The sequence below is a fragment of the Propithecus coquereli genome, unplaced genomic scaffold, assembly GCF_000956105.1.
Source record: "Propithecus coquereli isolate 6110/MARCELLA unplaced genomic scaffold, Pcoq_1.0 Scaffold422, whole genome shotgun sequence".
Classification (NCBI taxonomy): domain Eukaryota; kingdom Metazoa; phylum Chordata; class Mammalia; order Primates; family Indriidae; genus Propithecus; species Propithecus coquereli.
This window is the reverse complement of record NW_012149975.1, coordinates 359,068-374,814: the sequence shown is the minus strand read 5'-3', so window position 1 is coordinate 374,814 and position 15,747 is coordinate 359,068. Positions and strand designations below refer to the sequence as shown.

Sequence of the window (15,747 nt, the reverse complement as noted above, 5' to 3'; positions counted from 1 at the left end):
ACCATCAATCATGATAGTTAACACTTCAGCATGTTTCTTTTCAGGCTTCCTTTTATGTATTTTTTTTTTTTACATATAATTGAGTTCATACTACATATAGTTTTGTGTCCTGTTTTTCTCTCTTAAGATTAAAACATAAACATTTTCCCATGTCATGATGATATCTGGATGGCCATTTTATGGTTTTACCACAATTCAAGCAGATTAGTTAGCCATTTTATTTGAAGGTGGACATTTAGGTTGTTTCTAGTTTTTCCATATTAAAAATGAATCTCTGATGAGTTCAGTAATGAAATCTTTGTCTGAATTTCTAAGAGTTTCCTTGGGATAGAGTCCTAAAAGCAGAATTACTGGGTCAGAGTGTAGATTTCTAGAAGTGAGATTGATGAATAGAAAATATTTTTATGGATAACAAAAGGTTCATACCAATTTCTCCCCCTCAATAGTGTATGAGAGTCTCACCATTCACAACAGTGTGTTATCCTTTTTTCCCTTTTATCTTTCCTACAGGAAAGCAATAGGTGACAGTGATATCTTTGTGTTTTCCTTTTTGCTAGCAAGACGGAACATTTTCCATCTGTTTATTTACCATTAGTACACCTTTTTTGTGTGAATCACCTGTTCCTAGTCTGTCCATTTACTGATAAGAATCTCAGGGATTTTTCTTATCAGTTCAAATGAGCTCTTAAAGGATATTAACCCTTTGTCATATTAGTTACAAATGAAAATATTTCTCGCAAGTTTGTTGGCTTTTAAACACGTGTTGGCCCTACATGATTTTTTAAAAAAGGATAATTAGACTCTACTACAGCCGAGCGCCCTCAATTTGAGCCTGTTTCCCCACGATTAAATTGAAGAGGTTTGACAAAAGATCTAGAGGGGCCTCAGCTAACCCTAGATTTAGCTCAGAGAAAAATGTGTAGGCCTGATATAAGGATTGTTTGGCTCATTACACTTTAAAATGATTTAAGAAGATGGGGGGGCAAGGATGGAAGCAGTTTTTGCCAGAAATTTTTAGAATTCTGAGGTAAGGAGCCAATTCTCCCCTCAAGTCTTCTTGCCTGTTGGGAGCAGGAGTAAATTATGTGCAAGCCAACAGAATCCGTTGTGGAAGAGTACTGCTCTGGGCTGCAGATGTGTGCATGGCTTGGTTTTAATTATTTTTTTCCCTCTCTCTATCCTTTCTTCTGCTCCCCTCCCCCTGCCACAAGATAAAGGACCGCTGGGTTAGGACAAGAAAACCCTTACTCTGTGGAGGCCTGCTCTGTGCAGCCTGTTAGCACATCAAAGGCCCTGTGAAATACCTAGGAAAGGAAGGGACCAAGCCTAGGCCCCTTCCAAACTCCCGCCTTTGTCTGGGCTCCTGTTCAGGGTTATTTGTGACTGCCAAGGGTAGCTCGACAGACGTCAAATGGAGGAACACCGCCAAAGAAACTTTGGACATTATTCTGATTTTAAAAATGCGCAACAAGAGGACGTGGCTTGCTGATGCCTAGTGACTGAGCAAATCTGTGATTGCAAAAGGGTTTATTTTTCGAGAACAAACCCAAAGTAAATCGGACGATCTGACTCGTTTCCCCAGATAATAGGGAGCACTGACTTTAGCTATCCCGTGGGTGCCCGCCCCATAGCATCTGGGGCAGAATCGAGGACGGGCCGTGAAGGAGAGCGAGTGGGGGCTCTAAGATAGAAAATGGTGTTCGAGGAATGAGTTTCCTGTCGCCTAAGACAGCTTCGTAGCTTCGTGGTCCTGAGGGGTGGCCAGGAAAAATGAGGGGCTTTGGAATGGAAGATGGGGGAGGGGGAGCCTGAAACAAGAGAAATGGAGTCGGTGTTCGGCGCGCATCAGGTGGCGGAGGGGGCCTAGCACAGAGCCCGACCAAGCCAAGGCTCTCCCAGCGGATCTGCAAGGAGCAAGAGGCGGGCGGGTGCCGAGGAGGGCTGCGCGCTGCGTCGCGGTTAGCTGGAGGATGGCGTGAGCCTGGGCCTTGCAGGTAGAGCTGAGGGGTGGGCAGCGCCCGGCGGGGGGGTGGGTAAGCGAGGGGCGGCTAGGAGACCGGAGCCGGACTAGGGAGACTACGTGGGGGGCCTGAGCCGGGTCGGGCCGGATTGAGCAGGGCGGGGCGCTTAGGTGGCCGCAGGGGGCGGGGCTGGGAGGCTCCGCCCCCAGCCCCGCCTCCTCCCCTGGCTAGTCCTCATCCGCCGCCGAGCTCTGCGCGCCACTAGCTCGCAGAGAGGGAGGAGAAAGCAGCGAGTTCCGGAGCCCTGCCCTGCCCATCCCGGCCCAACCTTTGCTCCAGAGATCATGGCTGCCAAAGATGTGGTGGCGACAGGCGCCGACCCGAGCGAGCTGGAGGGCGGCGGGCTGCTGCACGAGATTTTCACGTCGCCGCTCAACCTGCTGCTGCTTGGCCTCTGCATCTTCCTGCTCTACAAGATCGTGCGCGGGGACCAGCCTGCGGCCAGCAGCGACAGCGACGACGACGAACCTCCCTCGCTGCCCCGCCTCAAGCGGCGCGACTTCACCCCCGCCGAGCTGCGGCGCTTCGACGGCGTCCAGGACCCGCGCATACTCATGGCCATCAACGGCAAGGTGTTCGACGTGACCAAAGGCCGCAAGTTCTATGGGCCCGGTACGGTGGCCGGCGAGGGGGTCGCGGAGACAAAAGAAGGGGGCCGCAGCACGGGGCTGGGCCGGGAGAAGCCAGCGGGGAGCGGGGCGTCCCTAAGCGGAGGGAGGAATGGCGGCGAGCCAGGGAGGGCGGGCAGGCGACAGCTGGGAGGCTCCCGGAGCGGGCAGGGGACAAGAGGCGCTCTAGAGGGGCTGCAGGCCAGGGGGGGCCGCAGATCCCCGGCCCGCGCTGACAGCGCTGGGATGGGGGTGGAGGAAGCCTGGGGTGGGTGGAACCGCGAGGCTGGAAGGGGGCCACATCAGAGCACGGGGTGTTGGGGGAATTTTCAAAGGTCGTGGATTTGGGGATTTCTGCAAGGAGGGATTGGTGTCAGGTTCGAGAAAAGGAAATGAGGGTGTTTCGAGGGAGGCATGAGGGGGAGCGCGGGAGCAGAGACGGTCCAGACTTGGAGAAGACGCGAAGGCCAATGACGCCCAGGGGTAGCCTTGGTGGAATGTGAGGGTGTTGGAGAAAAAGCGGGGATTGAAATTAGCAGCAGGTAGGAGCGTTGTGCCTGGTGGGTAGTAATGTGTGTGCGCTGTGTGTGCATGCGCGGTGTGTGCGTCTTCAGTGTATGTGGTTCGTCAGGGGTGTGTGTGTGTGTGTGTGTGTGTGTGTGTGCACACGCTTGCAGTGAGGCATGTGTCAGGTATGTGTGTGGCATGTGTTTGGTATGTGTGCGCGCGTGCTGCGTGTGGCGCATGGGGAAAGGCTGGAAGGTGAACAAGGGAGGCTCCGTAGGGGAAAGGGAGCTGGTTGAGGAAAGAATAAAGGCTGAATGTGGTGGACAGTGGTAACGTGGCAAGCTGCTAAGATAATACGGTATTTAGTCTATAGCAAGAGAGAAAGGACTGGAAGCCAAAAAATAAAAATGGAGGGAGGAAGAAGTGGGAGGATCCCGAGAAACAAAAGGGGTAGGGCTATGATGGCTTCTGGGTGGGGGGATTTCAGGAAAAGCCAACAAGAGGGGAAATGAGGGATGGCTGGCAGCGGGGCTGCTGGAGGGGGAAGGCTTGGAGGGTTCCTTAGAGGTGAGGTTTTTGCAAACCTCATTGCCTGTCATAATCACCTGATGCATCTGAGGAAAAATACAGATTTCCAGCCTAACTACCATCACCACAGATGAGACTCTGGGGGAGGTCCAGGAATCTGCATTTGAATATGCCCCCCCCCCCAGCGAATTTGAGAAGCAGCCAGGTTTGGAAAGTCCTGCTTCATAGAATACTTGGAGAGGAGGAAGAAGAGATTTTAGCTTCTCCAATATGGACTCCTCTAAACACAGGAAGCTCAGGGGGTGTCCACATCAATGACAGTGTTCTCTTCCCCACTGGTATGAGTACAGAAGGCAGCCAACTGCTCAGGCCCACACCTTTGTTTTCTTCTCTCAATCCAACTAATCAAAATCAGATGTGTTAAGGTTCTTAAGGAACTCTCCTATTTTTTTTCTTGTGGACATTTTAGAATACCTACTTTTTGTAAGCATGTAACTGTCAAAATAATTTATCAAAACCTGTTATTACTGAGCTAAACCATAAAGTAGTCAAAACATGTGCATTGGGCATCATGATATTTGCAAAGTCATCGAGAGGAATGTTGGCCTATGCCCAGAGCACAAAACTGGAAGTCAGGCAACCTGCGTTCTGGTCCTGGTTGGGTCACTGACCAGCTATGTGACCTAGTACAAAGCATTGTTCTTTCTATGCCTTAGTTTTCCCTCTGAAAAGTGATGAAGATGGCCCATCCTGAGATCTCCAAGTCTCTACCCTGCGCTATCACTCAGTGAGCCCATGAATAGGTGACAACATCACAGTGGAAACGATACTTGGTGTTATACAGGATTCCTAAAAATTATTCATTCAAGTGCCTGTTACTCTATGCAAGGCACGGTTGTAGGTGCTGAGAATATAGCAGTGAACAAAACACACAATTCTCTGTTCATGGAGCTTACATCCTAGTGAATATACATTGTGATGAATAATATGTATTCTCCAAAGATTTTAGTGCTTCCCCAGGGACCTTGTTTAAGTATTCTGTGAGGTTTGCTAGGTAAAGACCCACTCTACCAAGCCAATGACCATAATTCCTGAAATGGCGAAGTCCAAACCCATACAGTTTGCTATTTTCAAGCACTAGGTACTACCATTTCCACGAGAGATGTATATTTGTGAAAAATGTGTGAAGTGTTTTTACTTTTTCTTTGGAATCTTAATTGCGTTTAAAAGTTGATCATAGAATTCATCTAATTTATAAAAAATTTCTTGGTGGATTGAGGTTTCAGATGACCAGGCCATATTGAAACTTGATCTTTTCTCATACTTGGCATAGTGGGTGGTTACTCACACGCTTTTTAATGTCAGGGTTGCTATTTGGTCTACCTTTGGGAAAACAACACAATGTTTAAAGTACACTGTATTCTCTTCATTTACTTGTGCAATATTTAAATAAGTCTAAACATCCAATTTAAGTACCTGCAGAATGATTCACTGCTCTTAGACAAAAGTGCAGTATAATAACATATATAATAGCATTCTAAGTTAATATAGTTATTTTGCAGTATTGATTCAGCCTTTTTTTCCATGAAAATTTTAGTATTTTCAGTCTTCTCCTTAAACCCACCCAAAACAGGATGATTAAACTGATGCCCTGTGTGCTATCTCTTATGTATTGACAGTGAAGGTTATGTAACATGTGGATGGATTTTTGAACCACTAATACTCTCATGAAATGATTGCACCTGCAGATGCCATAAGTTAATGTTTAACTAAGTCTTGCAACCAAAGATCTCTATGACATAACGTTGACTCATTAAAACATACCAGACTACATTTATAAAGAAATATTTTCATTTACACATTAGTGCTTATTAAGAAACCATAATTCTCACTGGTGTAGCCCAAGTACCTAGAACAGAGTCGGGCCCCTGATTTAATGTCCTAAAGTTGAATTCTAACCCATGGACTCAGTATTGTCTGGAATGATTTCCTATCACTATTACCCCCCCGCCAAGCAATAACCGTTTATGACTTTTTTATTAGCTATTTGGAAATCACAGGAGATTAAAGAAAGTGTATAGCATTTCGATTTAATTTTTAGTCATTTCATAGTTTAATGACAACAGGTCTTTCTATATCCCCTACATAACAATGAAAGTATCAGTATTACTGTGGTCTGCAAGTGGAATTTGATATTTAAAAAGGGTAAGGAAACCAGTTTCTGTGTATGAACCACGAGAAATTCACTGTCTAATAAAGAATTGGTCTTTGGTTTTGTTTTGTTTTTAAAGAGGGGCCCTACGGGGTCTTTGCTGGAAGAGACGCATCCAGGGGCCTTGCCACATTTTGCCTGGACAAAGAAGCACTGAAGGATGAGTACGATGACCTTTCTGACCTCACTGCTGCCCAGCAGGAGACCCTGAGTGACTGGGAGTCTCAGTTCACTTGTAAGCGGTTTTTTTTTTTTTTTTTTTTAACATTGTGCCGGGATCAAATTTCTACCAGTAATGGGGATTCATGGCAGGACAATAGTTATTACTAAGCAGCCTGAAACTTGGGCACATTTTGATAGGCTCCTGAATCTTGGACAGATCAAGTTCATGGCTTGAAGTAATTTCAGAAGTGCTGAGTCACTTGCTATGATTGCATACCATTTTTTAGCTAGTTCTCTATGGAAACTTGGGTTTCTGGTTTTGATTTTAAGATTTTTGAGAGGTTTGCATAGATTCCACACTAGGATTTGGTGCTTGGTGTGTGGGGGAAAGGGTAGTGGCCATCTTGGCTACAGAAAGACGGATTTTCATAAGCCCTCTCTTGTACAGCTTGCCGTTTAAAAGCAGCCCACATCTCCGTTGAAGAATGGGAGACTTGTATTCTGCAAAACAGCTGCTTTTTTAATCTAATTGAGCCTAACTATAGGCCACATCTACGAATGATGCTTATAATATGTGCAGCAACAATGGTGTCTGCGTTTTTTTAAAAGAAAAAAGGAGACACTTGTTTCTGGTTTATGCTATGGGCTGAGGTCCTTTGGAGGGAAGTAGGAATGAGGGGTTAAGTTCAAATTTTGAGAATTCAGGAATTAGCTTCTGTCAAACCTAAATGTTTAATTATCACTTTAGTAATATTTCACTGCCAAGAATTTAAATAATAATCTTTCCCAACTTTTATGAAACAGTGTATAAAGACCATGCCCATTTCTTTGAGGAAGATTTTTCATATAAAATGTAGTTTTCCATGTGCTGTTCTCTATAATAAGTTAAATATTACATGCTCTTTTGGCTATATCCAAACATTTTCTTTTAAAATAATGCTGACTTCAGAGAGAGTTCTGGGTTAATAAATAGCCAGATGTAGTTCTGCCTTCGAGTTTGGGTCTCAAGCAGACTAAGTATAGCTTTCAAGTCTAGAGGCAAATCATTATACTTTGAAAACATAGTTCAGCTACCTAACATAGTCCCTAAATTTTTGCATCCTAAGGATGCCTTTGTAACAATAGAATCTTCTATATGAAACCAGCAAGTTGTAATTTATAACTTACAAAGCTCTATTTTCTAGGGCTTGCCTTCATCAGTTGGAGAAAAAAATGTGATTTTTTTCCCACCTTAACTAAGGCTAGCCCCAAATACTGTTGTGACACCTCAGCTGTACTCCAAGAAGGTGTGGCTTCCCCTTAAGGCAGGTTTCCCAGGCGCCACCTGGCTTTTATTTGTCCTGCATAGTTCCAATTGTTTCACACAAAAGCAGCTCTGGTTAGACAGGTTGGTTACTCTTCTAATTCCTACTCATATTCAGAAAGAAGACACGTGGTCCTCTTGGCTTCTGACATTGAGATCCTGCATTAGTTTGGCTGTAATAATGTGGTGGTTTGCTGACTCCATCTCTCAAGTCTTTTGCATTCTGGTTTGTACTCTTAAATCTGTTTTCTCCAACATCTCTCAGTCTTCTTGTGTTAACTACCCATCGGTTTTTCTCCATGCTGGGGAAAAAATTTCTGTCTCCTGCTATCCTCTCCATCCACTAGACCATTATTCCTTCCCTTCACTGTCAAACTTCTAAGTTGTTTTTGCCCCTAACCACTGCTTCATTTCTTCTCTATGCCTCCTTCCTCTCTACAATATGGCTTCTGTCTCCATAATTGGATTGGACTCTCTTTCTCAAAGGTTTCAGGGAAACCTTTTTTTTTTTCTTGCCAATACTAACTTCACTTGTCCATTCTTTCTTGTAGATTTCCTGTCATGTGACCCTCCAGAGTGATTTCCTCCACAGAGTCCCCATTTTTGTCCATGGAACCTCCAGTTTTCACTTCATTAACTCATGTTCCAGCTTGCTTTCAAAGTATCTCATATCCTCTCCTTTCCATTCCCATGGACACCACCCTACTCCGAGCTGTGGTTCCTTTGCACCTTGATCTGCATGGTAGCCTCCTGGTTGCCCTGCTTCTAGTCTCTCCTTACTGAAATCTGTCCTATACACCATATTGATAGTATTGTTGCTAAAGCACCATTTTACATTGTCATTCCTTTGCTGATAAATCTTGAGTGCCCTTTGCCACGTATAGGATAAGTCCAAACTCCTCAAGCTGGCTTTTCAGATCTTTCGTAATATTTCCCCACACTACTTAGCCAACCTTATCTCCTTCTACTTCCAGGTGCCTACTCTGCTCCTGCCAACTTGGTTTCTTTATTGCTTCCCAGATATGTTCAGTCTCACTTTCATGCATTTGTACATAGTGTTTTCATTTTCTGGAAATCCCTCCTTCCCTAAATCCTATACATTTTTCCAAAACATATCCTTCTTCCATGAAGTGTTCTGCAACCCTTCTAACTAACTCATAACATGCCCTTGCTCTTCTAAACACTGTCCACATGAAAACACAATTCTTTTTTGTTGTTTTTAGAGACAAGGTCTTGCTCGGTCACCCAGGCTGGAACATGTGGTGCAATCTTAGCTCACTGCAGCCTTGAACTTCTGGGCTCAGGCGATCCTCCTGCCTCAGCCTCCCAAGTAGCTGGGACTACAGGCACATACCACCACACCTGACTGATTTTTCTTTTTTCTTTTTTTTTTTTTCTTTTTAGTAGAGATGGGGTCTTATTGTGTTGCCCAGGCTGGTTTTCAACTCCTGGCCTCAAGCAATCCCAAAGTGCTGGTATGACCCACCATGCCTAGCCCCATAATTCATTTTGAGATTACCTTGCACACACATTGCCAGACATTGCTACCTGTTTTATATTTCTGCCTTCTGAATAAAGCTCTAATTTCCTATCGGCAAGGACTGTGGTATAAACCACCTTTGTATCCTTCAAGGAGCCTAACATTGCTGAGTATATTGTAGGCCTCTAATAAATGCTTTCAGATGAAATGTGGTAGTGATTTCTTTTAGAAGGCATGAGAATGACCATTTGTGTTTTCTTCTCTACCTCCAGTCAAGTATCATCATGTGGGCAAACTGCTGAAGGAGGGCGAAGAGCCCACTGTGTACTCGGATGAGGAAGAACCAAAAGATGAGAATGCTCAGAAAAATGATTAAAGCATTCAGTGGAAGCATATCTATTTTTGTATCTTGCAGAATCATTTGTAACATTCCAGTCTGTCTTTAAAACATGGTGATTTCAATATTTAGAAAAGTTTTGAACTTGCTGTAAATTTTTTAATTAACATCACTAGTGACACTGATAAAATTAACTTCTGTCTTAGAATGCATGATATGTTTGTGTGTCACAAATCCAGAAAGTGAACTGCAGTGCTGTAATATAAATGTTAATACTGTTTTTCTTCTGTCTGTAGTTAGTACAGGCTGAATTAAATGTGTGTTTCCTGAGAGACAGGTAAGACTTGGATATTTCCTGAAACAGGTAAAAATGTTAGATGTGCACCAGGAACAAAGGATCAACTATTAGTCATGATGTTCTCTCAAGACAGCAAATCCCTTTTTTTCCTCAATTGACTTAACTGCATGATTTCTGTTTTATCTACCTCTAAAGCAAATCTGCAGTGTTCCAAAGGCTTTGATATTTATGATTAAAGAGAGCTGTCCAGTAACAAAATGAAATCTCAAAGCTGGACTCAGCTGGAAAACATACTATGTTTCTAGACAGCTTTGTTGTCCTTGCTCTCACATGGACACTCAGACGCCCTCACAAACACAGTAATCTACAGTTTGGATTAAAACAGGATCTAAACATTCAAAAGAAAGCTTTATAAAAGCCAGCCGGCTTGCCTACAACCTGAAATATATGGAGAAGATTGTAGGACTATCTTTCCAACCCCCATGTTTGTGGTAGGGCAATGGTTATTTGGTTATTTTACACGTTTGAACTGAGAGAGGGGCATACAGAACAGGAACAGTTGTCTGCTCTCTTATGAGCCTTTGTACACACCCCCGAGCAATGAGGAAACAATACACATCACTAGCCAAGTGGTTTTTAAAGTAAAGCATATTCATAAGGTAACAGTTATTATGTTGTTTCAAAACTATAGCCACTGCAAAAGTAGTAGTCAATTGTCTAGGTCTTTGATATTGCTCTTTTGGTTAACACTAAGCTTAAGTAGACTATACAGTTGTATGAATTTGTAAAAGTATTACATGAACAACTAGTGAGGTTTCAAATTCTTGTAATTGTAGTTAAATAGTCATTGTATTTTCTTGTGAACTGTGTTTAATGGTTTTACCTCAAATCAGAAAACAAAATGAAGTGCTTTGGTCAGTTAATAAAATGGTTTTACCCAGTATACTGTGGTGGCTTGTTGTAATTTTTTAAAACCTTTATTCTAAGGAATCAGAGTTATCATTTTATTTTACCTTAAAATTCAGTTTCACTTTTGGGTGTAGACTTTTTGTATTCCAAAGGAAATAAGGGCAAAACTTCATAGATACGTCACACCGCAAACCAAATACCGGGTTGTCCCGTTAAAAAAAATAGTGAATTGAATTGCTGTTTTGTAATTTGTCAAATTCTGCCTAAGTCAGAACTTTCTAAACTGTAAAAGGCAGACCCTCTACCCTGAAGTCTATAGCAAGGTTATTAAAGGGCAATGTCACTGTGAAAGCATTGTCATTACCAAATGCTAAGGAAGGGTTTTGTTGTTTTTATTTTAATGTATTGTCTGATCAGGAAAGTATTAGGAATCCTCATAGCAGCAAGGTTAATTCATCTCATGTCAATAGAAGGATAACAGATTTGCATAGGCAGTCAGTTGTATAAACATGTTTTGTCATTTTAATGTTGAAATTGACAGTTTTCTTACAAGAGATGTACTCTCAGGTCATAGGTTTCCATTTTTCATGTTATCGAACCACATCGAATGTATTTGTATTTTTTTAAATTTTTTTATTTCAACATATTACAGGGGTACAAGTGTTTAGGTTACTATATTGCCCTTGCCCCACCTGAGTCAGAGCTTCAAGCATGTCCATCCCACAGACAGTGTGCACCGCACCCATTAGGTGTGAATATACCCATCCCCTCCTCCCCCCTCCCACCTGCCCGACACCACATGAATGTTATTACTTATATGTGCACTTAAGTGTTGATCAGTTAATACCAATTTGATGCTGAGTACATGTGGTGCTTTTTTTTTTTTTTTTTAGACAGAGTTTCGCTCTGTTGCCCTGGCTAGAGTGAGTGCTGTGGCATTAGCCTAGCTCCCAGCAACCTCAAACTCCCGGGCTCAAGCGATCCTCCTGCCTCAGCCTCCCGAGTAGCTGGGACTACAGGCATGTGCCACCATGCCCAGCTAATTTTTTCTATATAGTTTTAGTTGTGTGATTAATTTCTTTCTATTTTTAGTAGAGACGGGGTCTTGCTCTTGCTCAGGCTGGTCTCGAACTCCTGAGCTCAAACAATCCACCCGCCTCGGCCTCCCAGAGTGCTAGGATTACAGGCGTGAGCCACCGCGCCTGGCCCATGTGGTGCTTTTAATGTGTTCTTTTTCTCCACTAGGTTTCATCCAACAAATATTCCAGTGCCTATTGTGTCCAGTAACCTGTTACACCTTATGCTTTGGGGAAGCGGTGGAGAGAAGTTGAGCCACCTTTGCAGCCTGAAATCTCATTTAGATGTGAAGATTAGGCTACTCCTTTCACAAAGTTAAACAGGCCTGTCTGAGGGCAAGAAAAAAACATCCAGAGCCTCCTCAAAGCTTCATTTCCAATAGCCTGATTCTCCTCCATTCAGAGCTGAGTCAACATTGTGTTGATTACATGTAAAGGGATATTACTATAAAGCAGGACTTTGATCTAAAAACTTCTCAAATCCAGCTAGAATATACATAAGCCATATTATGTAAAAGGTGCCATTCAAGATGAGGAGTGGTTATTACAACCACCACATGTCCAGTGGGGGAGGAGGGAGGTGTCAGGTTAACATCTGTTTGCTCTCCACCTGCTGTCATCCAACCAGCTGCACAGACACTTTGTTTTCAGTACCAGCATCTGTGGTTCACAAGCAGCATTCACTACATGTTTTCAGTATCTGCCTATCTGGCTTCTCTGCATGACCCAACATTCACCTTACCTCGGAGGGCAAAATTTATGTAAATCCTAGATCAGAACAAGCATTGTACATTCCTTTGTGTTTCAGAAAGAGCTCTTTGAACCCCAACAAAGACCTATCAGCTCTAAAGGGCCCAGATTTTACTCTAAGGTATAGTCTGCCTTTGTTATGTAATACTTAGAGGCAGTTCGCTGAATATTTCATGTGAAAATATAGTTAAAATACAGTTAATTCTTGAATGGTCAAAGATTGATTACTGAGGCCGCTAACTTCTCTGACCAGACTTCTCATCCCACACCCACAATTATTTTTGGATATTGTATAACTTTAACACTTCCACCCAGTGCTAAAGGGATGAGATGCAATTCCATGGAGTCAATTTTGCTACCTTTTATTCGCACTGATAAAACATGCCGAAGGGAGGATAATCTTAAATCTCAATGTCATGATTTCAGTTTATCCAAAATGAAAATAAAACTCTGGTCTTCAATTTCATGAGCTCTGACAGAGTCAGTTCCCACAAACTCGCATCATAAAAGGAAAAGTTGCACAGAAAGGATATTAAAATTAGACATCTGTATTTCTATAGAAAATATCATGGATGTGCAACATTTTGTCCAATACATGCGGTAAATGAACAAAGACTCAATATTCACTATGACAATTTTATTTTTAATATATCTGAAAATTAAATATGTATTATTTTTCTAACAATGCAAATGAGAAAAAAGACCAGCAACATTAGTGCAAAGCAGCATACTACTGGTTACTACAGGTAGAAACTCCCCCACCCCCCGCCGAAGTGGAATTATCAGCATTTATTTAAAACTTAATATTTTAAACAGTTTTGCAACAAATAAAAATACATTTATTTGGTTCTTATTTTCAAAATTACCTGGTTACATGGCTTTCTACCTGAGAAATTCAAACAAATTGAACAGAAATACATTGACAGATTTTTAGCTTTCTTACAGCACCGTCAGCAGCACATACAAAGAAAAACATGAAAACACCTATTTAAAAAGACAAAGTTTAAAGTTCAGGCCCTTACTTAATAGGACATAGAAAAACGACAGGAGCAAATACTTTTGCACCACTTAAATAACAGCACAACAAAGGACAACAACGTTAATTAAGGTGGTTACAATATTTTCAGTTCTATTTCATTCCTTACTAAGCCATTCAATTGAAAAGTACAGGATGAGTTGTTCTCTTCCTCATTTAAGGCCTACACACAAAAAAGGTTGACTCAAATCTAGAATGCATTATCTATCACAAGACATATAAAAATCCAGGATTGTACAGAAAGTAAACATCAAACCAGTATTTTTACTTTCTTCTAGGTCTCAGGACAGTATTTAGCAAACAAACAAAGCAAGACAAAAATGTTATATAGAAATGACTTAGCACCAGTTCTATGATACAAAAAAAACTGCACATGCTGTATTCTGCAATTTATTTTTTATGTCTGATTACTGAGCAGCAAATTGTTTCCATGCCTTAAAACTCTGCAAAGAAAAGTTATCAAATGACAGAAGGAAGTGAGATTTTTTTTTTTCAAAATAAGCATAGCTGCTTTGCATTACAAACCCATAATGTTCTTTGTTTCAGTGGCATGAAACGAAAAAATAAGGAGGCAGGTTTTCATTGGAGGAGAATACTACCTAATTACTGAAAGTTGTCTGACAAAATACAAGCTGTTCTTGGTTTAAAAGGCTATTCTGGACAACAGTACTTTGAACATTAATAGTTGTTGCTAGTTCTTAGGAGAGAAGGCACTCGCCCATGAGCGATTTTTTTCAGATCTGACAAGCCAGATGTCGTTTTGATGGTAGAGTTACTGGCTTGAAAGTGGAATTGAACACAAGAGAGCCAACAAATCATTCCTTGGTTATCACCTTGTTGATAATAAACATGATCTGCTATGTTACATTCATTTCTGAATTTTTGCATGTACTAACATAGCTCTATTAAAATGTGATTAGAAGAGGTCAATGAAGCAACTTGGGGCTCTTACTTCAGATAAGTGAGATTTTTTGTAGTCCCTGCAGATACCAGGTTGCTAAGAGGCTGATAATGAGCGCACATCCGTGCCACATCATTCCGGGCAGCCACCATGACTGGCAGCTGGCATTCTACCTGGCTCTGCCAGCTGGTACTTTTCTACAGAATAGCAAATGAAGACTGTTTGAAATGGATCATGTCATATGAAAATGTTGCCTTCCACTGCTTCTGTGGATTCAAACCACCTTTTCCTGTTGCAGTCTCTAATGTCATTGGTGTCTTCAATTGCCAGGTCAGGTATAGCTTTGTTGGGGGGGAAAAAAAAGTAATCTACTGCCCCTGAGGTCCTAAATCCAATGTAAGGCAGAATGAATCAGCCGAGCTTTCTACAGAACATGCACTTGCACTAAGATGTAAGTCTTTTAAGAATCTATAAAATATCTCAATTTAAAAACATTTAAGAAATCCAAAACCAGTAGGTAAAAAGATAAATTGCTTATGTTAAGAGTTTACAAATCCTACACAACATACAATGTTTCCCCAGCTAGAAAACTACACACTTTCCTCTTGACTCTTCCTAACTCCATGGCATTATTGAGGGTTGAGGAGGCACTTGTTACTGTTTTATTAAAAGTCGGTTTGGAAATATTCAGTGACTTTTTACAAACTGATGTCACCCGACCCTGAGTGAAAGGATTACATAACCCAAAATGGAATACTGTCACGTCCTCTCTTCCCAAGTGCCATTATTGGTGCCCCAGGATCTTTTCAATATTTCCTTTGCAAACCCCACTTCTTATGTCACTCCAATCCTGCTGCTTTTCTAGGATGGAAAGACATAGGTTAAAAAAAAAAAAAAACTCTGCTTAATGGTCCCCTCTCCATTTAAACCTCAAAGGACAATCCGAGCCACTTTTAGATTCTTCTTCCAAGACTTTGTCCCTAAAAAGACAACTCTTTGAGTACTATCAACATAGTAATAAGATTAATTTCCTCCTGGTGGGTGCTCTTTAATGTCATGAAGAAGTCCATTTATATGTCCTAGCTGTCATCACTCTTCTTTTGTCTATGATTATTTCTAAATAAAACTCAAGGAAGTTTGTTGCTGCACATGGTGTTTCAGACCAAATCAAAGAACATGTAAAAGGAGCCTCATTCATTCACTGTTGTCCTCTTTGAAGATAGATGATACTAAATGATGATGTTATGACAGCTAAGGAGCCATAGAGGGACTACCTCAACCCCTCTCAATGTTATTCTGCTCCTTCACTGGCACCAAATTAAAGTTGCAGTTGAACTATAAAAATGTCTGTCCTTGGATCAAGAAGCTTTGCAAGCATTGTTTTACCAAGCTTCAGCATCTGGATGTTTTGTGTTTCCAAAGCTTGCCAACACACCTGCAGTCATTTTGATCTATGCTTTAAACTCTGGCAAGAGAAACAAGGTTTTATATTTGACTCTGCTTAGGCTTTTAAATGCTGCTCTCTTGCTCTGTAGTTGCTAACTACATAGCTATGTTTGGTTTTAACTTTTCTTCTTGCATCATGGTTATTGTAAATAAGGGTGTTCCTGATCTAAGTG

General features: G+C 41.8%; 1 protein-coding gene across 1 annotated transcript; it reads left to right on the top strand.

Annotated features, from left to right (window-relative positions):
• Positions 1-2,192: 2,192 nt before the first annotated feature.
• PGRMC1 (progesterone receptor membrane component 1) lies at positions 2,193-10,396 on the top strand. Its single transcript, XM_012653545.1, has 3 exons — positions 2,193-2,633; positions 5,956-6,111; positions 9,094-10,396. Exons 1-3 carry the CDS (start codon positions 2,306-2,308, stop codon positions 9,195-9,197), a joined length of 588 nt encoding a protein of 195 aa, XP_012508999.1. The 5' UTR covers positions 2,193-2,305; the 3' UTR covers positions 9,198-10,396.
• The last annotated feature ends 5,351 nt before the right edge of the window (positions 10,397-15,747 follow it).